The 23,884-nt window shown below is 38.6% G+C and overlaps 1 protein-coding gene across 1 annotated transcript in view; it reads left to right on the top strand.

Moving 5' to 3' along the window:
* Positions 1–23,884, top strand: part of SLC49A4 (solute carrier family 49 member 4) — a 70,659-nt gene that overhangs the window by 3,874 nt on the left and 42,901 nt on the right. The window contains exon 2 of the mRNA XM_009087837.4: positions 16,331–16,424. Coding sequence (XP_009086085.2) covers positions 16,331–16,424 — 94 coding nt within the window. The remainder of the gene's footprint in view (positions 1–16,330; positions 16,425–23,884) is intronic.

Below are 23,884 nucleotides of genomic sequence, written 5' to 3'. Positions count from 1 at the left end.
GTGGTGACATCTGTCACATTTCTTAGTCCTGTTCTGGGATGGGTGCATGATGAAAATCAGCAATTATATTTGCAAATGGCACTTCTGAGTATGTGCCATTTTGGGTGGGTTTGAAAACTCTTCTATGTGTAGGATTAAAGGTGTTGTCTTGGTTGGTTTCTTAGTGAAGAAAGGTGAAAAGATAGAGGGTGCCATGGAACTGCATATGTTTTATTTGGTGTGTTTTCTTTAGCAGTAGGATTAGAGAGTTTTTGTTTAAATTCTAATTATCTTTAGAGATTTAATAAGACTGAAATTAAATGGGAAATTCACACTTCAGTGTGCTATTGGATGGAACCTTGTTGTTTACATGATTAAAATTAGCTACAATTTGTCACGTGATGCTTGAGTGTTTATGTACATTTTGTGCCTTGAGTGTTTCATTTCCTGAGAACTGTAAATACAACCACACAGGACTGTTAGGATGTTTATATGTCTAACTTGAAATCAAAAGCTTACATGTTTCCCTGGATCTAGTTCAACAAGGGGGTTTTATTAAGCTCCTAGTTACAAAGTGAGGCCTAGAAGCAATATATGTCAGTCTTCATTATGTTCCCATATAAGCAAGAAGAGGCAATGAAGAATGAAATATTTTATGATAGTTTACATTAAACAAATTGAATAGAATGGTGATATTTTTCATTAATTTTGGTATACAGTGAACAGTTTTATATTGAATTTGAAGATGAGACACATTACTTGTAAAAGTGGAATGTAATCTATTTCTTGGTCCTTTTTTATAAAATTATATATGCTTATGTGGGTTGCATAGACAATCTTAGTAACTTTATTTTGATGAAAATGAATTTATTCAGCAATGTTATTCTAGTGATTACATTATGAAGTAGAGAGAAAACTTCAATAATCAGATTCTGGTTTTAATCAAGATTGGCTTGTCCATTGACACCATGAAAGTTTTTATCTGTAAGAGTAGGTACTCCTTTCCTGAATACCAAACTCTTTATTTTTTTGCTGTCTCCTAAATCATGCATCTTGGTTTCCTTCTCTGAAGACGTTTGATAGTTCTTTCTCTTCCACCTGGGAATTTTGAGATTAAATCCTTTAATGCAGTCTGACAAAATTGTCATGAATATTGAGTACAAGTACAAAATCAGACCTTACTAATACAAAAAATGTTCTTAATAACTGTACTCTATAAAATAAACTGCACATGATGTATAAACAGAACTGTGCATGGCAGCTTTGATGTTTGGAGTTCCTGGGTTGTCACTTGGTGCTGCATGCTTACACTGGTTTTGCTTTCAGGGGACCTTTGGATACCTCTACCTCACATAAGGTCACTTGGAAAAAAGGAAGGTGACACCAAGTGAACTTGTTTTCTCCTGAGATTTTAGTCTAGGAGGTGTTTGTGAAATGCCTTTGGGTTTATTTTGAGAGATGTGAAAGTGGGTACAGAGAGAAAGCAGGTTGCCATTCTAGAAGTTGGTGAAAGCATGAATGGCCAAGTGAATCCAACAGGTGGGGAAGATTTTCTAAAATGTTTCCATTATGCTTGGCATTTCAGAGTCCTTTGCTGTCATTTAGGGTTTTGGACAATGTAAGTATAAATTGGAGCATGTTACTAATAACTGAGAAGAATTACTGCAAGTGTAGTTGCTGATAGGTTCCATTGTTAATATAGATGGATTATGTGAAGTAATTTCCATGGTGGCACTCAGAAGAAAGTGGGAGTTTTTGATGGAAGTATTCATAGTTCTGTCATGACACAGATGCTTAACAGAAGGACAAAAGAGGTGACTTGTGAACTTTGAAAGTCAGAGAATTTTCACCTTTGGCAAAGAAATGCATTTTCATCTCCTTTTTGTCATGATCTCAGAAACAGACTTTTCTTACATCAGATTCATGACTGCAAGATGAGTGCCCAGTATTTCAAAGTAACTAATTTGATAATTCATGTGCTGAGTTCAAGTGTGAGCCTCAGCTAAAAACATCTGGGATAAGACTTGGCCTAAGGCTGTAAGACTTCAATTTAGTGGCATCAAGCCAAAAGGATTTACATGCTTCCACAGTAGAAGTTTTTAGGCATTCTGGCTTTGGCAGTTTAGTACAGCCTACAAGAAATACCCATGGGAAAACTTGGAGATTCAGAAATGTGAGTAGAATGGCGAGAGAGCAAGTAAGAAAGGCAAGTGTGATGCAGACATTAGAGAGTAGTCTCATAATAGACAGCTGATTCTACTTAGTATTTATGGTGTTAGGATCCAGTAATTATGATTATTAGAGAGATGCCTCTGCCTGAATTAAGGTGCAAATGAGACCATATGTCCAAGTCCATAGTACGGATTTTATTTAACATAAATGTGAGGTAAAGAGAGATGGGAATAAGAAAAAGAGAGGGAGAAAGGGAGTGACAGATTAAGTAGAAAGGTATCCCTACCCACCGATCCAGACAACATCCCATTGGTCCTCTTCTTGTCTTCTCAGTGGTGGGGGTCCTGAGGTCACTCCAGACTTTCACCGTTTATACATCTTAGCAAACAAAGGAATCAGTGCTCATTTGGCTACACAGTTCTTTTATTCTATTGGTTAAATGATGCCCTCTATTCCAATATTAATTAGTCCCATGTTCAGTCTTTCTCTTTTGAGTTGCTGGGCTTCCCAACTTAAATGGGTGGGCTATGGCCTCCACCTGCTGGACCCAGTCAGAACTTTCAGCCCAGTTTCTGTGTTGGCTTTCAGTGTAGATTCTTTGTGTTTATTACCAGTGCTCCCCTTGCTTGGCTTTTTCTTCCTAATCTGAGATAATTGGAAAATAATACCAGCATTATCTTATCTCAAGTTTCCATCAGGTGGCATAATTTAGTGTCCAAATTCCCAGGAAATCACGGAGTCGTATTCAAGGGGAAGGGGTAGGATGGGGAGCTTGGCGGTCACAGATGAGCAGTTGCTTCTTTATACAGTTTGCCATAGTGGGCAAAGTCCTTAAAACTGTTCAGGCTATTATGACCTTTATGTCTCTTACAAATGGCAAAGGTTTTAACACCAGCAAGAGCAGCAAGAAGCTCTTTGGAATTGAATGAAAGTTAAATGTGAACTTTGGGCTTCAGCTAAGAAAGGAGTCAGGGGAGAATGCCTTGAGTCAAGAAGTGAAAGCTGCATGTTTTTGGTGAAAATGCAAGTGGTTGATGCACTTGAACCAAATACAAAAGAAGTAAGAAGGAAAATACCTTCTTTACTGCAGTCAGTCTCTCTCATCCTGCAGACAGCTACTGCATGCTATTAATGGTCCATATTTCATTATCTTTTAAGTGATACTGATCCACGCCTATCAAATCCTGTGAAAGGGATTAATTTTCCTATGCTAACAAATCTTGGAAGAAATGAGATGAAGTGTTGCTTTTCATGTGTAGAGATGAAAGAAGCAATTAGAGAGCTGAATATAGGTAGGTCCCACTAGAGCAGGTATTTGATCAGCTTGGTTTTACAAAATTTATTTTGATGAGTGCTGGTGTGCATATTTGTATAGGCATACTTTTCCTCTGTATCATCAGAAGAGAAGAAAAAGGAAGACTGAACCAAACTTGGCTTTTGTTGCTGAATTTTATTTACTGTGGCTATATAATTGTTCACAGAATGTTTGTGCAAGTGCTTCCAGAAGTGAGACTCATTAGAGAATTGATTGGCCCACCCTCCTTGGAGTCAGGCATGCTGCAAAAGACCACTTGATACACAGTGATTAGCAACACAGAGTGCTTTAATTACGAGCTTTTGAATTGTATTAACTTGATTCTGCTTTGGTTCATCATAGCAATGCTAGCTTGATTCTTAGTAGTGCTTCCCATACCTCCTGCTGGGCCAGGTTGAGTTGAAAAGCATCTGGCTGTAGATAGATGTCCTCTACTGGAGCTAGGTCTTTCTGTTGGGTGGGGTTCCACCCAACAGAAAGACCTAGCAGCTTCCATACAGCAGCTTCCATACAGCAGCTGCTGTGCATAGGAGAGCAGCATAAAGAGAGAATGTATAGAAAGAACTAGCTCCAGCAGAGGAGCTAGGTCCTCTTTTGCACTCCTCACATGGGTCTTTGCTGCTGAGTAGGGGTACTGGGACAGCTGTTTAAACACCACATGGTGAGGTATATCAGGAAGCTGCATGCTTGATTTGAAAGAACTTTTCCATGGTGGAAAGTAAAATAATTCTGTTTGCATATAGCTCATGTGACAATTGTAATGGCCATGTTATCTGGGGATAATGCTCTTGGGCTTTGGTGCACTGCACATACAAGCACAGTGAGCATGGGGTGATGGCCATAAACTGAAACACAAGGAGTTCCACCTCAGCCTGAGGAAGAAGTTTATGTTGTGAGAGGCAGAGCACTGGAACATGCTGCCCAGGGAGGTTGTGGAGTCATGTCTCCTCACTGGAGACACTCAGAATCCATCTGGATGCATTCCTGTGTAACCTGCTCTGGGTCACCCTGAGCCTTGGCAGAGGGGCTGGACTAGAGGATCTCCAGAGGCCCCTTTCAGCTCTAACAGTTCTGTCATTCTGTATGCCACTTGAAATTGGGAAATTGATGAATAGGGAAATAATTTACCAGTGTAAAATATGATTCCTTGCTTTTCTTGTGCAGCTGCTAACACAGGCAGAGTTAAAGCACTGAAGTATCCCTGAACTGGGTCAGGACACACACAGGAAGATATTTTGTCAACAGAAGGTTTTAGAAATTTACTGCAGGGGTAGTAATACCAGGGCAGCTGTGTACTGATTGTATGCTCACATGTTTTTACTACTCCTCATAACCTTCTCTTGACCCAAGTTCTTTCTAATCTGACTGCTTCTTCTCTACTTCGTACCTCACCTGTCTTGTGGTATGCCCATCTTGTCCTCCTATTTTCCTCTGTTCTCCACTCCTCTTGGTTCTTGAGGAGTAGGAGATGTTGGATGCAAGAAGCTCAAAGGAGTGAGAAAAGCTTGTGGATGGATGAGAAGAGGGATAGAAGGGGAGAGTGTGGAGCAAGGTGGTGGGTGAAGTATGGGAGGCATGAGATTTGAGGTATGAAGTATGAGATGCAGAAATAAGACCTGGAGCCAGAGGGCAAGAAGTGCTGGGAATGGGAAAGGTGGAGGAACACGTTGAGTTGGAAGCTCAGGGAAATTGATACTTTGAGGGGCAGTAGGAAATGGGAGTGCAGCAAATGGGGAGAGGGCAGATGCCTGCACAGCAGTGTAGGTCAGCAGCATGGCTTCTGTGGACTGTCTTGAGAGGCACTTTTAAAACCAAGAGCTGGGAATCTCTTGGGACATAATTGACCTTTTTGCCTTTTTTTATCTCCAGCAAGATCCTGGTGGTTTGGCTCTTCACAGCCAAACCTCTGAACTCTGTCTGGCACTGTCTGTTAGACAAAGGGTGAATTGGCCCTTCCTTCAGCCATGCCTCCCCTGAGGTGTGGTGGGCTGCAGCTCCTGCTGTGGCTGCCTGCAGGACTCTCCGGGCACTGCTGACGCAAAGGAGGGCAGCTCTTCCTTCTGGTGTGGCTTTGGTGGTGACTGAGGTCTGGCCTCGTGATGGAGGCACCAGTGGGATGCAAAAGAGGATGTAGCCCCTCTGGCTGGTATCTCTCTCCTTCTGGAAAGCCTTGTGGAATGGGACAAAAAGTGCTAAAATACTGTTTTGTTTTGCGCTGCCTTGCTGCATTTTAAAAACATTGAATTTTTGCCAGTCTCCTTTTTTTCTGGGAGTTTTTAATAGTGTGGCATCCATGCTGCATAAAGGTAGTTGGTACTAACTTCTAATGTGAATGACAACAATAATTTCTCTATTATCAAAGTCCCCTGGGCTTTCTCATTGGTTTTTATTATGGAAGTAGTCAAGTACTTAGGAAAGTTGTATTGCATTCATTTTGCTAGCTGTATGTTTATACTGTATTTATAATCCCAAGCTATTAGTTTAGAATTCTATTAAAGAGAAAAAGAGTAGATCAGCTCTTGTTCTGCAAAAGCTGAATCTATTTCCTTTAAAGAAAACTCAGGCTTTTCTTCAAAGAATTAACATATTATAATGTTTTTTCTATCAGAAGAAACTAAGTATGAACAAAGAAAGACAATTTTCACTTGGTACTGCTGAACTTACTGAACTTTACTGATTTCTGAATTCTAGTAGAATCATTACACAACTGCATAAGCAAAATAATTTTCATTCATTATTTTCAGCAGATGTTGTTTTTAGGAGTTCATTTTGTGTTACATTTTAGGTGTGAAAAACGAGTCTGAAGCAAACACAAAAATGAGGTTCATTTCTCATTAATAAAGTTTGAATATTTTCTGCATTGCTGATTTTTCACCTGTGGTTTTTTTTTCTTGTAAGAAATGCCTTGCTTGTGGGAAAGGAGCCATGTGAAACAGGGGTATTTGCTTACCTTTTCAGACTTACAAACAGTGCATACATAACACAGCTCCTGAAATAATCTCCCCTGTTGTGAAAATTTCTAGTCTGACATTGTCAAATAAAAATAATTAGTTTATATGAAATATTTGTTTAAAAACACCCAAGCTCCCAAAACCATGGTCAGTGCTGAAAAGAGCAGAAGTAAATTGAAGAAATATGTTTTGGCAGCTGTTTCATTATTTTACAAATTTTCTTTGAGACTATTTGAATTCTTCCACTGACAGTGTGGTATTGCCTTAACTGAGCAGACCAAAGACATGATAAAAAATTCTTTAAGAAGTTTTGTAGTTATGATGATATGATTATATATTATAAATCATATATTCCCAGCACCAGGGAGATTGTGGCTTGCCTTGCCTTTCTCCTAGTGGTGACATTCAGAGCTGTTCCATCACTTCCTGCCATAACTTTGGTTTTTTAATGCTTCTTGCATGCATGTGCTATTGTAGCTCTGTAGCTGTGCTGTAGCTATAATTGTGCTGCAGGAGCTTGTGATCAATGCTCCAACTTCCTCAAAAGCTGTAAATTAAGCTTTCTCATGCAGATTTTTAGTAGAGAGGGTTTTTTAGATTTTTCCTGTTTTCAGAGCTGGAGATCTGTGACTCAGCCAGAGGGAGTGATGTGTTTCGAAAGTGAGAGGTCTTCTGCTTTTTGCAAAGAATGAATGCTGGTGTTTTTCTGGTACATAGGACATCAAGTACAGCCAGTTAGAAACTTTTTTGTTTTGCTTCTTTATTTGTTGATGAGAGCCATCCCTTTAAAATACTTGAGAAAGGTGGTGGTGTTATAAATTTAATTAATCACATGAACCTAAAGAATTGATCAGGACCCTTAAAAAATATGATGGGTTTAGGACTCCTTATAGTGCTGCGAAAGATGTCTTTTAGAATGAACTATGTACCCTGAGTAGTGCCTGATGTATTTTAATGTTCAAGTAACACTGAAACTGTTCACACAGAGAAAATGTGAAAGCTCACTTCAGTGACCTTTCCTATAAGTCACAAGACCTGCATGGATATTACATTAGTGAAGCTCTTGCAGCTCTTTATTTCCCCCTCTCACAGCAGGGAAATAAAAGGAAGAAACCTTGCACTTAGCAGATGCACTAGGCAGTATTTAATGGAGCTGCCCATCCTTGCTGCACAGTTGCTTCTTGATACTCTTGTTGAGGCAAAGCAAAATGCCTCTGTACCTCTTAAAAAGAAGAGTTTCATGCACCATTGAGTGGTGTAAGTACTATCAAGGTAACAACAGAACACCTTCCCTGGAAGGTACGTGTAAGAGGGATTGCTTTTGCTCTCTGTTGCCACAGGTAAGGCTCTGTAGTTAGTGGTGTGGTAACTGAGCCTGCTGTGCATTTGGGAGTCCTTGAAAGGAGTGGAAAGAGAGAAGAAAGTGCTTCGCTCCCCTTGTGTGGTGCTGTAAGTGCTTAAGTTGTTGGTGTTCATTCAGGAGAGTTCGAGCGAAGGCTTCTTGTTGTGCACTTTCTGTCAGCTTGTTAGTGACATCCTTTCTTTAGCTTCAGAGTTAAGGAGGAGGTTTAGCCATTTTTGTTAATTGCTCTGCACCTCTCTCTATGTACACACTAGCACGTACCATTATGTAGATTTAATTTTATCAAAAAGCAAAGATGGATTCAATGATTCGCCTGAATTTTCATGTTTTATTAGATACTGGTGTTGAGACTAGAAAGCAGCTGCCTGTGGTGAGAGAAGAAAGAACAATTCAAACAAACGTATGTTAATATCACAGATTTAGGAAGTACTTAAATAGCTCTTTTTTGTTGTATCCCAGCACTGCACTCACCTCAGGTGAAGATAAAACCTGATTTAACAGACTTTCTAATACTCATGGTGAGACTGGCTCCTGTTTCCCTGTGTTCATAGCCTGAATAAACAAGACAGAGGGCAGGGGGTAGCAGAAGGGAATTGGCCTGCCCAATTTCATATGGCATGTTGGGAGATGCAGGTCCTGCTGCCCCAGGCCTGTGCTCTCTTCTCTCAGTGATGCTCTGCAAGCATTAGGAGAGGTTCATTGCACTTGGATTAATTGCAGATAAAAGGGATGCTTTCTGCAGTAAAATGTGTAATAACAATAATTGGCTAAAATAATTGGTCTCCTTTGAAACCAAGAAACGTGTTATTAAAGAATAGAAGATATTCTAATAGAAGGTCTAAAACTGATTCTAAAATCGTCATTTTGATCTTCAGGCAAATACCATTCAGCTCAGCACTTTGTTTATCTGTTCAGGCAAAATGTCAGGCTCTGGATTGCTGAATAGAATTTACAGCACTTGTATAAACTTGCAATGCGGATTTCTAATTTACATATTTTGCCTTTTTTCCCATTGTTGATGTTAAACTGTTAGGATGCTTCAAAATCCTTCACTGCCATGTGGAAGGAAGCTTCATTACTTGTAAGCTATCTTTTTGTATGTCTGAAAGCTTAGATTAAGCCTGTTCAGTTCTTAAAACCAAGACTTTTTTATTTACAGTACCAGACTTTTAAATCACTGCACAAACTCTGAAATACTGCTTTGTATTTACATGTGTAGAGTGTCACCAACCATGGTTAAATGTCTGGTAGTGGAGGCTACTCTGTAAAGAATTTGCATCATTAAGTCTGTAATTACTAAATGTAGAGGAGTAGAGAGCAGGAGAATTAAGTGATACTTTCCTTGACATATTTTTGGAGATTAATTATGTGCTTACCTAATATTCTGGGATAATGTTAAAAACAGTATAGGTCCACTGTTCATGTGGGCTTGGCTTCATCCATGCAAATGAGATAAAAGCGCCCTGCAGCCTCTTGACGTGGTTCTTTTAGCTTGTTGTTCTTTCTAACAGGTGCAGTCAAGTTCTTGTATCTAGAGCAAACAGAAAAATAAGGACTTTAACATGCTTTAATGAATGTTGGGGAGATGTGTGTGGAGAAGAATAAAAATAAGTTAAAAACAGTATTTACAATACAAACCAAAAGCAAGTCATGCATTTAGAGTGTGTACTTAAGTGTCTTGGTTTCCTTACAATTGAGGTGTGCATAAAAAAAGATGCAGCAGCTCAGGAATTGCAGAGTGGTTGTGTCATTGCTGTAATAACTCTCAATTGCATTCTGTTTAGTTTTGTTTCTCACAATTATGTTCTGTCAGCTTCCATATCTGTTTTAGTGGTTATATGTGTTCAGTTACCTCCCTCATGTGTCTCTGTGAAACACCTGACAGGCTAAATTTTGTGCTTTGAGGCTCTGAGCTATATTGTGTTTTTTTACAAAATTCTTAACTAACCTCAGAATTTGGGAGGGATATCCTCCTTACAAGGATGCACATGATGATGTTTATGCAGAGTGCATGTTCCTCATCTGAGGGGTACACTGGAAAAAAGAAAGCATTTGTATTGGCCTCATGCTTTCAGTTTGCACACAGCCTTGCTATGTCGGTCCAACAAGTGGGAGCAGGAGAGATTACTTTGTCTTTGGGTCAGATCTGGCTGTTGTTACCCCTGTCTTCCTGATTTGGCAGGGACTTCCCTGTGGGTTCCCCCCATCAGTGGTGATGACACTTCTGGGATGTTGGCTCTACTGAAATTTTGACCCTGATGAGAAAGTTTGTCCAAATCACAGGAACTGTTTTACTTGACCTTGTTGTGTTCGTGTACTGAGTTTGCTTTCTCAGATTTAAATTTCGCAAGTAAATCAATTTATATAGAAATGTCAAGCTCCTGCTGATAGCCTTGCTGTTAACTGGGCAGCAATTGCTGACAGATTCTGTTGCAACAGCTGTAAGATACTATAAAGAGAAATTGCCCCTCTGAAGACCATTACCTCCTACGCCTACATTTCAAGAAATTTCTAGTACATATTTCATTTGAGTATCCCAGTCTGCCAGCTGTTTATGTCAGACAGAAATTGGAGCAGTGTCAGGTGGAATCTGCCCTGCAGTCCTCCACTGAAAGGTGGAACTGGACTGTATTGTGGATTAGTACAGGAAAAGATCTTGTGCCCTAGACAAGACTGAGGGTTGAAATGTAGCTCTGGGTTTGATTTATTTCAGATAGGTTCTGTGTGATAGAGCTCGGTTCTTATATTTTGATGCCAGGAGGATGCTGTCACCTGTCTTGCAGAATGTTTAAATTGAGTTAGCTTCATTTTCAATTAGAAAAAAAAAGTACTCAGGTCCTAAATCTTTCCAGTTGAGATTGGGATGCTGTCTTGACAGTGCCACATAAAGCCAGGGAAATGAATGGAAGCACTTGGCTTAAGATTATTTTACAAACAGAGGTTTGAAATGGGGCAATAACAGAAGCATCAGCATTAAGTACTTGGGGAGAAAGGGAGGTCTAGGTTGTGCTTAATAGCACCTAATGGTAGAAGCAGCAATTAATAGCACTAATGATATCTCTGTAATTTTGGATTAGCTACATACAACCTGGTAGTTGTTCTCTCTTGCATTCAGTGTTTGTATTTGGTTCCCAGTTTTTATTGATGCTATTCTTGAGAATGTATTTATTTTCCATTGAGTTTCCAAACACAATTTATGCCACTCTGCAATCAAGTGCCTTTGTGGAATCTGAGGCAGGCCCAATATACTGACTTTTCAAGTTTATTCCATGTGTTAGCAGAAAGACTGGGACCACATCTCAGCTATGAAGTATTTTTACATCAATGAAAAGGTTCTTTTCTTTTGAAAATTGTATTGCTTGATGCAAGGATGCCTCTTCTGAACGAGGATTGCCACTTATCCTCTTTAAATGGCTCTAGTCAATTTGGCAAAGAGCAGGCACAATGCAAGTTTATTCACTGTGTTTAGTAGAAAGCTTTTTTTTTTTGGTATTTTAATCATGGCAAAGATAATTGATGTTATGAGAGTAAATGTTGCAGCTATTAGTATAATTTTGCTAGAATTACATTAAAAATCCAAAGATTTCTGGAGGATGGCATGTGTGTGCAGTGCTTTCAGGATTCCCTGATAAAGAGAGTTGTTTAATTAAGCGTTTTCAAAATTATAGCTAAATGTGTAGGGATATCTTAAAAAGGGACAAAAACAGACCCATTATATGAAACAGAGAACTGGCATCCAGCAAAGAAACCCATTTAAAAATAATGCTTGAGCAATAAGGAGGGTTTTTAAACAAGACATAAAAACAATTCCAAGTCCAGAGAAAAATTGTGGAAGACTTGGAGCTCAATACTTTATTTACTGAACCTAAATGTAAAAGTTGGTTTTTATAGATTAATTTCATAGAAGGAAACGTCCAGGACCTGTGGTTTGTTTTGTAAAGAAGGGCAAAACAAGAACTTTGAATTTGCTTTAAATTGGGAGGAAAAGCACAATTTAACAGTGAATTGTTGAAACAGCTAATGCAGTTTGTGAGTTTTAAATTTCCTGATGTGTGTGGACCAAGACAGACTTTTACATTCTGTTTTCTCTTAGCTAGATATGTTTTAGTCCAAATGATGGGGAAGTCAAGCAAATGCTCTCAGTTCAGTGTCAGGAGGAACAATTTGCGCTTTCAGCCTGGTCTTTAAAAACTGAAAAAGTGCAGGAGCCTGATGTCACATGTTTCTACTCAGAGCCTTGCTGTACTTGGTATTTGTAAGAACTCATATTAGTATCTGCAGGGGAAGCTAGGAAAGCCCTCAAATGTTACTGCATCTAAGAGCAGGTATGTGAGCTGTGTTAGGGAAATCGCTGCTGCCATGCCAGGGGAAGGCCTGAATCCAGCAGCCTTTCCTCTGGCTAATCTTCTACTAAAAAAAAGAGAAAGGTGAAAACTTGTCTGTTCTGCCCATCCAGCTGGGATTTCTCCTAGGATGAATGCTTCATTGTAGGGGGGAAACCAAACTCAAACAATGTGTGCCATGTGTGTGATGCTCTGAGCTAGAAGAGGCTGCTTGCAGCTTGTAGCAGTAGTGGGGAACTGAGGGAGCTGCTGTGCTGGGCTCAGGTGGGGGATGCTCAGGAACAATTTAATCACCTTCTCCTGGTGAATCACAAACTAATGTATAAATTGTTGGAATGAGGACAACAGCATCATTTGTTAAGTTTCTTATTAAACTGGGCATAATAATTCACTCGTTGGGTTACAAGTCAGTAATGTGGCGTGTGGGGGAATGCATTTTCTTTTCATATACTTTGAAAAGCATCTTGAAAGTAATGCATGCTGGAGGAGTTGTGGGGGATGAGCACCCACATCCTGGATGCTCTTGCTTGATGTTGCTGTGAGGGAGCTGAAGAGCAGCTGGGTGCCACTGGCAGCTGCTGCCCCCACATTCCGGCATGGTGGGGTTCTGCTTCTGCTCTGTGTTGGGCTGTGGGTGATGGGGGGTTGTGTCTTGAGAGTTTGGTAAGTCTGTAATAGTGGCCAGAGTTTGGAGACAGTTGTTTTAAAAAGAAATATAAAACAGCAAATGCAGCATTGACTGCTGAAGTCATAAAGCAGATGGTGTTATGAGCCACAGGAGGGTTAAACAGTTGAACAATATCGACTGTTGCACTCATAAATGATAATTAAAACATCCTTTTTATTACTGACTCAATTTCTGCTGCTAGCTTGGACTTTTCGGTTGCTGTCAGTGAAGTTCGGCTGTTCTGAACAAGGCCATAGTTTGCTCAAGAGCCACTGCCACCTGTGGGGCCCAGAAACCTCCTCTAAGAAGAGGATGGGAAGGAGCAGCTAAGGAGACAAGGTGTATAGAACACAAAACTTCCCACATTGGCAGAAAATCTTGTTTAAAGGAATTTCTTTGCCTTCCAGCCATGTGTCAGAAACCTCTGATAGAAAGAAATAGAAACTGAATGATGGATTTTAAGAAGTTGTACTCTCCTCCCTCCCTCCAATTTCTACTTGCATTTACAGGGTAGAATTAATGAAGTTAATTACATCTACACAAAATCTCTTGGTTGAGTGAATTACTTAGATCTTTTAAACTAGAGACATAATTTTCTGCAAGGTTCACAGGCTGTTTTTCAAGCTTGGTTGGTTGCTTTGGTTTATGGTCCCCATGATGCATGGTTGCTATCTTAAGCACTCTGGGGTGCACCTTTTAGAGTAATACAAGCTGTCAAATTCAATGTAGCTACAACTGCAGCATTCAAAACAAAAATACTGAAATAAATAAAAAGACTGGTTTCTGACAAAGATGAAAAAGAGTTAAAATGTAAAGCAAAATAACAGGGTGAAGTGCTTAGAGAGTAAAACTATATTGTGTAATTAGCAAAGAAAATGTCTAATATGCCGCTTGTCTGACAATCTTTTGTTCACTTTGGTGTCATCATTTTCAACATACAGCATTAACCAAAGGAATTTGCAGGAGGGCATTTTTTTTCCACATGTTAAGGTGGAAACAGTAAAAAAGGACAAAGAATAATCTGGGTAATCAAAACATTTTAAAGGAATACCTTACAGTAAATAGTATTCAAGATTAGGACTTCAAAGAATAAAGAGATCAGACATACATGATTGTAAAGCTTTAACAGATAATTTTACTTTAAAATTATCTGACATATGAAGTTGACATTAAAGGTAGGCCTGAATTTAAAGCTGGAGGCAAACTTCAGATTCTAATTATTTTTTTTACCAAATTGCTTATTGGGTTTTTTTTAAGGAAAATTTTGTGCAGATTTAGTTTAAAACTTTCTTGGTTTGTATATATTTTGGTGTAGGGATTTTTTCTTAAAAATTGGAAATTAAGTAGGAGTTTTTAATATGGAAACACTCATTTTATGTCTTGTGGTGATTTAAATTTAAATTTCTGTTTCTCATTTACAGCTGTGTCCTGGGCTTGCCCCTGGCTTGCACTTCAAGCAGGGCCCCATGAGCAGCACCCTCCATGCTGTCATTGTCCTTCTGTCTCTTGAAAGGCAGATTGCACCATGTTTTGTGAAATGTACTTCAAGAAGAGCCTAGTTTAAATGGAAAATAAGGTGGTGTGTACATTACTAGAGCTTCCCTGAAAAATCTGATAGCATTTCCTAATGGAAAACTTCAGGTTTTTCAGATAAAAGATTTGTATTTCAATTTTCCATCAATAAAATTTCAATCCTTGCTGCATACAAATTTTCATTATATACAAAAGCAGTGCTAACAAAGATTAATTTCCAAGAAGAAAAGGCAGAAGCAGCATGTATGCAATGCAGATATGCATAATTGCCCCAGCACAGCACAGGCAGTATGGCAGTGTGGAGTTAAATGTCGCATGAAGACTCATGGTGGCCTGGCAAACACAGGAACATGAAGGTTTTGAACAGCTATATTAAATGGGAATTTATTTAGGGCTCTCTGAAGACACTTGAAAAACCAGTTTATCAGCAGCATTTGCTGGTTGAGCACAGCCAAGCAACTAAGCTGGGGGAGGTATTGGGAAATCCTACCAGGAAAGAAATGTTTTTGGTTGATGATAATTCTTCAGGGCATCAGGGATGTGAAGTGTCCTTTGGAGTCACATCACTGCAGCTGGCATTCCTTGCGTTATCAACTGGGCCTTACCAAAGGAAGTCTCACTTCCATTTCAGAAAACCTGCAACTTAACTTACTAACTTATTTTTCTTTGGGTTGTCTTGGGCTATGCTGGTTGATAGAGAAGCTAACCTTAGGTTTGGTTAGTGCAGTGTCCACCACCAATACCCATGAATGAGGTTCATTAAGAACTGTCACAATATGAGCAAAATTATATCTCACCCAGTAAAATCACATTTTAGTAAAATACCTGGAGACAAAATATTTAATGCAACTATTGCTTGAATTGCACTGATTACAGGAGTCACTAAGAGGGGGAACATTCCTCTGAAGATAAGCAGCTTTAGAAAGAATCAAAGCAGTTTGTTTGATAGGTGACTTATGATACGACAGGTTCATTTACCATCTGTATTTTGGATAATTACTAGTTTTACCTAAATGTTAGAGGTATTGCATGTTTGTCATCATTAATAATTTTTATTATATTCTACTAAGAACATGGAAGCCTTTTATTTTCTATTTATTACTGTGAAATTGTTTCAAAATTTACAACTTCACAGATGCAGACTCTTTCTGTGGATTTTAATTGTGAGTATTTATGATTTTGGTGTTTTGCAAGATTTTGGAGCTTAAGCCCCTCAGCTGTCACTGTTCTCTGCTGCTGATGGAAACACCTTAACAGCATCAAACAAATTGCTGGCAAAAGGAATTGCAGCATGAAGATAAGGTTGTTTCTAATCTAAGCACTTCGCAGTTGAAAATTGCACGAGGGAAAAACATATTCAAAGAATCAGTCAATTGTGGCTTTTTTCTAATGTACGATATTTACAACCTCTGACAATTGGAGCTGAGAGCAGCAAAAATCTGCTCTAATTGCAAGGACTGCAAAAAAATACTTGCACTTTTTTCCCCTGAATAAATGGTTGTTTCTTTGGGATGAAATGCATATCTGCATTATGAAAGAAAACAATAACAGTGCTGTGTCTGTGCTCGTTAAGTGGTTGGAGAAGAATGAACAAGTCCAGATTTTTCTTTGCGTCTGCCCAGATTTCAGATAACACAGTAGAGCGTGTTCCCCAGTGCCTTCAATTCCAATGGGAATACTGTACATTTTGATGATACTTTTATTATTACTTTTCACTTTCAAGAATGTCTGTAAAGATTTTGGATACACTCCTGTGCGTTACTTTGCCAAGAATAAGGTTTTGTAATTCTGGAGTGTAAGTGTAGAAAATAACTCAGGATTTCAAAATGTGTCTGGAATTTATACCAGCAGCAAAGTGCTTATGATTTGAAAGAAACATGTATTATTCCTGTGAGACTGCATGTAAATATATAAAATAAAAAAAACCTATAAAAATCTATAAAAGCAATGTTTCTTTTGCAACATTACTGATTTAACTTGTAAAATCCTGTTATTTTTTCATCTTAGGTCTGAGGGTAACAGTGTTACTAACATCATCCCTCATGGTATTGGGAGCTGGCCTGAGATGTGTTCCAGTTTCAGACCCAGAAATTAGGAAAAAGTAAGTGAATTAATTATTTTTAATACACATATTTTATTCTTTCTGCTAATATGATTTTTGCTGCTACTGCAAAGAAATGTTAGTACCAATTTTTTGTATCAAGCTGATACACCAAATGTTTGTTGTGTGGCCATGGGTTTACATGCTTCTTTGCTTCTTAAATGGATTTTTCTAGTCCTTCTTCTCCATAGTATCTGAAGATCAGAAAACCCTTTACAAGCTTGAGTTAATTTAATCTCACGCCATACTGCATAACTAATATTAATCTGCTTTGCAAATAAGGAACTAGAGATTTAGCGAGGTTCAGAAACTGGCCCAAGATCACACAGGGAGCCATGCCTCAACCCCAAAAATAAGTAATTTGTATGCAAATGTTAAATAATTAGTTCATTTTCTCATAGTGGATGTATGGGATCATGCCGTGAGGCAGATGAATTTGTGCAAAATGGCTTTTTTCATGTAGTCTCTTCCAGTCCATGTTTCAAAGTAGCCTTGTACTTTTTCTGCAGTGAAGTGATTTTCTGCTGTACACATGCCCTTTATGAATCTGTGATAGAAACATATTCCTTCCTAAAAATCCCACAAACCAAACAATTTAATTATTCCATTAGAATATCCTGAATCTAGGAATCATCACTAAGTATAGTAGCACTGCTTGTTTTGTAGAGCCAGGGAACATGGATCACTTGTTCACTTAACTTTCTTTGCCTCTTAGTGTGAAGGAGGTGGGAGTTTGGAGGCATTACTACTCTTTCCTGCTACTTTGAAAGCAGCAGCACTGGTTCTTTGCTAGTTATGCTTGCATAATATGTAAACACTAAGGAAAGGTCTTACAAATAAAATGTTTTATGTGGGCTGGGTTTTTTTCCCCTTGAATTCTCGTCAGTTTGAATTCTGCCATGCATGTGGTGTTTTATGTAGCTTTTCATTTATGATGTATGCCAGAAGACATGTGCTGCCCTAGGCTTTACCAAAACAAGGATGAAGACTATAAATACCTGAGAAGATGAAAACTCCCAGATGAGATTTGGATGTGAGGTATCATTTGGGAGTGGAAAGGAGAGTTTCCAACTTTAAATAAAATTTTCCAGGGTAGCTGCAGGAAGCAGGCCTAGGAAAACAATGAAATACATAGCTAAGGAGAGACATTCAAGGAACAGAGAAAGGCTTTGGACTCTATAGAGTCTGATGGGTGAAATGTATAAAATGTGATGTTAAAATTTATTGAAAACTATATGGGGGAAAAAAGAGTATGAACAGAATACTGATGGAAAAGGTTAATAGTTTCATATATTCATGCTGTGAAAATATGTATCATCTCCAGCTGAAACTGATAAATTTGCCTACTTATCCTACTCCCAAAAAAGAAATTTGCCAGAATTGTAGATCTTCATGGGGAAGTAGCTTGATCTTTTACAAAGTTTAAAAAGATTAAAAAATCTACCAAGAATTAATTAAGGCCAACTATTCATTTGTGGGAAGCAAATGAATAGTTTTCAGTGAAGTTTCTTGAGACTTTGTAAATAATTGTACAGACTGTGTGATGCTATACCATGGAACTTCCATTGTTTTGTGGGTTAAGGCTTAAGGCCAGTTTTCATCCATTCTTTGAAGTGTGATACCAAATATTTATTTTTCTTTTTGAGATGAGCATTTTTGAGTGATGCATTAGCCACAACTGGCTGAGCACCAAATTATGCACTCATTCTGAATGTGTCTATGTCTTAATACAACAATTTGAATGTTACAGAGCCTGTCAGAGGGACAAGATCACATGCAAGCTAATTGGAAGCCAGTGTAACTGGAATTTCTTTAAATGCTTTTGTGTGTTTTGTAATGTGTTCCTTCAGTCTGAGAGTAATCTGTGGGAATATGCTGAAGATTTCCATGGGAAAATGCTGTCTGAGTTAATATACATAAAATTATAAGATGTTCATGACGTTTGTAGGGCTTAGACTGGGGGTTTTGTACTTTGTAGCAGTCTCTGCTCCCTAAGCTCTTGTGATTAAGGTAAAGGAGAGCTACTAAAGCCCACCACCTATCAGAGCAGTCATGGACATAAGGAAATCACTGTTAAGACTGGCATTAATCCTGGCTGCTTTACCTCAAACAGACCTGTAATATCCTAGTGTATTCTTAATCCCCTTTCTAGTCCATACTTACTCTTTTGGTTGTAGTATGTAATATCAGACTAAGACCATGCCCAGTCCTCCAAGTAATGTTTTAAACACGGACCTTAACCTCTCTTTTCAGTACATTTGATGCCTATGCATATGAGGAAAAATTCAAGTTGCACATTTCATTGTGTCTCTTGAAGCAGCTGCGAATTTTCTATGGTGAATTTTTGTTCTCTGCTAGTGTGTGACCTAAAATTGTACTGGAAATCCATGCCAGAACTGCATAAATTCAGGGCAGGCAAAGTGGGAGTACATGGTGAAAATGTTAAAGTGTGAACTTGCATGTCAGATGGAGGATCCATCCTTTAAATGGACTAATAAGTCCCTCTCATGTACATATATGCTTTTACCTGTTTCCCTCCCAGCCCAGTAATCTGTGAGGTTAATGAGTGTATCATACAAGGATGTTAAGAGTAATTTTTCTTAAGTACCATGTGCTTCAAGGAAAAAAAGATGTTACCAAATTGTACCTTTCCCGAATCTTCTTCCCTTCCCTGGAGGTTACCAGAACATCACTAATGTTTTTTTACCTGCATTTTGTCCAGTCCTTTCCTTTCTGACACTTGCTTGTCACTGAGTAAATATTTTCACTGGACTCTTTTTGGATTTGATTATTTTATCTTGAACATTAACATTACTCAGAGGCCATTTTTTTATAGACTAAATCAAAGTTGTTTTTTCTCCTCCACATAACACTTCATATTTACCTTGTATTCTGTGTTTAGGAATAGATTTACATACATCTTATGTCTTAAATCTAGGCAAAAAGCTGTATGAGCTGAAATGTGTAAAAGAAGGAAAGAAAATTAAGAAATCAGCCCACAGCCATAAAACTTTGGCTTTTAAGACTGATTGTGTGATGTAAGACTTCTTAAAATGTTTTGAAAGGCAGGATAATTAAAGGCATGGAAGTAAAGGATGTAACATAATTTGTCATTTGTATTGAACACATTAATTAAGCAATTTATTAGAACTTACGCTGTGGGCTGGTAGTGTTTGTCCTTCACATTAGATTTCACAAATGAGAAGCAGTTATTGAGGACCTTGAATCATGGCAGTGAGAGCATGCTCCTTGGCAGTAAGTACCTTTAAAGTGTTTGTTGGGAATCCAGCAAAATAGCACAGAGGATTACAGTGGAAACAGAGTGGTTGTTTACACATTTATAGGAGACACCCCAATAGCTGGTAGATCCTGTAAATGGGTCTTTTTGTCAATATCAACAGTTCTTAGGATTTTGAATATTTCTCTTTTACATATATTGTAGTGAACTCTTTACTAAATTTGGAGATTCACTCTTAGCACATCTTTGGTACCTTTTGGTTCTATTGGCTAGCTGCAACCTAGTTTGTATTTTACTCTTGTTAGACTGACCCTTTAATGATTCCACATTTTCCCCTTTTCTGTTGCTTAAAGCCCTAAAGAATGAATGGGATCATCTAATTATTTGTCTTTTCTGATCCTAAGGCTGCCATAAGCCACCATTCTTATGCATGGAAAATGCAAAGGGGCATCTCAGAAGAGGTTATTTCAGTAAAGGAAAGACATACTAGGATTCTGAAATTCTCTGGTAATAATGAACACACTCCTGTGCTCAAAAACCCCCAAACAATCCAAATTGGAGCATCTGTGGAGAAAAAGAATTAAAGTGTTCTAGGGAATGAGAAGAGCCTGTTAGGAGAGGAAGGTAGACAAATCAGCCTGTAAGGAATAAAGACAGAGTGTGCTGGGTGTTTTGTGCTCCCTAACTCACTGGGGAAGAGAAATGAAAAAAGGATTTAATCTAAAGTGAGGGTCTAATAAACATACCTGTTTGTGTGCTCTAGCTCAGCAAGCAGAGGGGGAAAAACAATAAAATTGAGCACTTGCCTGGTGCTTTTGGTGCTGATTTGTGCTGCAGTGCTGGGGGAAGGCTGAGCTGGGTTAATCCATGGCATCAGAAAAATAGGAAAGTGGGGAAAAAAGGAAACAGGTCATTCATCAGGAGGTTCACATGGGGGATATTTATTTTTTATGCCTCTGTAATGTAACAGTTTGTTGTGTTTTTATTACTTCCACCGGCTTCATCTTGTACACAGGGTTTATTGTTTAACCTCTGTTCCAAAGCATTTGTTTTAGATTAGAGGTCCTGTATTCTTAAGTGGTTATGATTTTTTTCCAGCTTTGCTTATTTGTTGATGGTAGTGGGGGGTGATTTAGTGTCCCTCTGGCTGCCCAGTGGTCCCGCCTGCCACTGCTCGGGCCACATGTCCTGTGATGCACCTCCTGATCAGCTTGGGGGGCAGCCAAATTGGCTTCTTCTTCAGCTGGATCAGCCCCAGTGGAAAAAGGAGATGACTTGACAGCTCTGGTCATAAATGCTCTTTTTCTTTTGCTCCTGTCCTGGACTTTGGCCATGGTACTGTGGGTGTCATCCACCTGCAACCAGCGTGCCTGCTGAATTAGCAATTTACAGACCCTCTATAAATTCTTGGAGTACATTAAAATAATCTCAGAAAGGGCTTGGTATTGCAGCAGTATTTAGTGGGCAGCACTTCTACAAGGTCTCAGTTAGTACAAGTCTGTTCTGGAAGGAAAGAGAATTTATATTCTCTGTGGAATATTTAGCTTTATCTCATATAATGGCAGGTGGTATCCTTAACTGTAGAATGCTTTTAATTTTTTAATCATACTGAGCTCTTTGCCTTAGTTTGTGAGTCATATTATGGTGGCTAATTTTTGTCCTTAAAGAATTCATATTAATTGAATTTATATTGAAGTTGCTGCAATATAATCAAAACACCCTCTTGCTCTTTCACTCGCTTAAGAAAAATTATTCAGGAATATTTAAATAGGTCTTGTTTATCCCATTCCTTAATTTGCTACATCTCCTGTACACTCCTACTCTTTTACTAAAAAATCCTACTTAGGACCTCTTTTGTATTAAGTAATCCTAATCAGCTTTCTCCCACAGCAGCTCAAATAGCAGCCAATCCTGGTGCACTTCCCTGATAATTTTTTTCAGTATGTTTTGCCTCATTAGCCCATAATGTAATTGCCTACTTCATGTTTACAATGTTGTGTACTTTGGGTCTGTTCGTATTTGATGAGCATGTCCTCTATTAGTGTTGCTTTAAATATTTCTTCTTTTACTAATGGGTTTGTGGAGTTGGTTAGTTTTAAAAGAAGAACAAGAAAACAGAACTTAATACAAAAGCCCCTCAGCTTTGACTTTATGTGCCCTTACCTTTCAAACCTGGATAAAGTGAAGAACCACCCCCCACAGGTGTGTGACAGGTGTGATGGCTGCACAATAACACAGTGTGAGGACACAAGGGAATTTGTCACCACAGTGCCAGGGGTCTCCCTGTACACCCACCTCATCCCTTTCCTCTGTCAGGATGTGTGATGGACACCTCAGGCTCTTTGCCTGAGATTGCTGCTTCCTCTCCTTACAAATACTTGTCTCTCTCAGCGGGCTCTCAGTAATAAGTTTTGGAGTAACTCTGGTTTTCCAGTCCTTTGACTTTAATCCCAAAACTCACTAGCTTTTAGACCATTAGAGCCATGAGGCTGGGATGCCTGGGATGGAGATGCTGTGGTCCCTTCTAAGTCCACTCCCATGATGGTCTGACTGACTATGCTGAGGGGTAAAGCATGAGCCTAATTCATGATGAAAATGACTAAATGTGCATTTCTAAGTTTTTCTCTTTTCTTTTTTATTCTATTTCTGGAGATAATGTACCAAACAATGACTCAGGCTTTCTGCTTTTAATAATATTTCTTACTGATGGGGGAAAAAACAGCTTTAAATTATTCCACATATCAATGGTCCATGCATCAAAAACAAGCTAAAAAAATGCTAATGGCCTCAATCTGTGAATATCCAGAAGGCAGAAAGCTTTTGTAGTATAAATATATATCATTTAATGAAAATATCGAAACGAAGTGCATTTCCATGAAATTCATCTATAGAATGTTATTTTTAATAGATGAATTCATTGCTTTACCCAGAGATATTTTTCTTTCCAGTCTTTTTCCAGACATAGAGCCTTGGTGTTCTCTCTTTAGGGTACAAACAAAACATCATTTGCATTTGCCATACAATGTAGCAGTGAATTGCAGCAAAGCATGAATTTGACCTCCCTAATTTTCTTTGCCCTAAATGTGCCTGAAAAAGTTCCTCTTACTTGGAGGTTCTTTTGTTATATTTATTTTTGTGAATTTAAAGGAAAAGCTCTGTCTACTTCTAGTAGCTTGATTGTGAAGAATCAGAAGTGGTTATTGACAAAACTAATGTTGTTTCCCTCTGAGGTATAATCAGTCTCCTAATATATAATGTGGATAAGTCCATGGCTTTTCATGTGCCTTTTTCTGGGCAAGCAGTTTGCATCAGGACAGACACTCAGTACACGTCAGTACAGACACTCTAGAGTAGGAGGTATTTGCTTGCTTTGTTGCCATATAGTCACAATAAATTCAATAGCACTTGAAAAGTTCTCTGAAGTCCTCCAGTGGAAGGGTCTCTTTCATTTGCTTCCAGGAGCTCCCACAATGAGCTAATCACTACATAAACCTATTTGTCTTCCAAATTAGTAAGAGCTGAACAATCCACTTGTTTCAGTGAATGAAATTGTCAGGCATGTGAAAGAAATATTAGCCATCCATTTCTATAAAACATCAACTTCTTTATCCAGAATTGCTTTTTGCTTTAATTGTTAGGATCAGCAGTTCATGTACTAACCTTTTCCATAGGAAGTGCCACACTGTAGCCCTGTCTTCTGCAGAATAAGCACTCTCCGTGACTTTATTGCTCCTCACACTTTGCCCAACAGCAGCAGAACTGAATTGCAGTTAATTTGTGTTGTATTTGCAGAGAAGTTTGAAAAGTGACTTAAGTGGTCGATTCTCATGGCAGCGAGTGGAAAAGCATGGTAGAAGTTTCATGAACAAAACCTGCACCAGAACCTCCTCTTCTCAGGGCTCTTGAAATGAGCTCTACTTCCTTCTAAGATGAAAAGGAATTGAATTTTCCAGTTGGGCTGGGGTCATTGTGTTTAGAGAGTCAGAGCAACACCCTGGGGTTGGCAGCCCTGCTCCTCACTGTGTTGTCTGCCAAAGAAAAGGTGAAAATGCTTTTTCCACACTGTGAATCAGTTAAAATTCTGATCCAACTTCTCCAGTCTTAGCCTTCCCAGAAAAAGTTCACTTAACATATCTTAGAACTGAACTTATTTTAGTATTGTGGGTTTTAAATCCATTATATCAAAAGTAATTTTTGAGTAAGTAGTTCTCTTTCCAGTGTT

This window comes from Serinus canaria, chromosome 7 (assembly GCF_022539315.1).
Source record: "Serinus canaria isolate serCan28SL12 chromosome 7, serCan2020, whole genome shotgun sequence".
Lineage (NCBI taxonomy): Eukaryota > Metazoa > Chordata > Aves > Passeriformes > Fringillidae > Serinus > Serinus canaria.
This window is presented reverse-complemented; position numbering and strand designations above follow the sequence as displayed.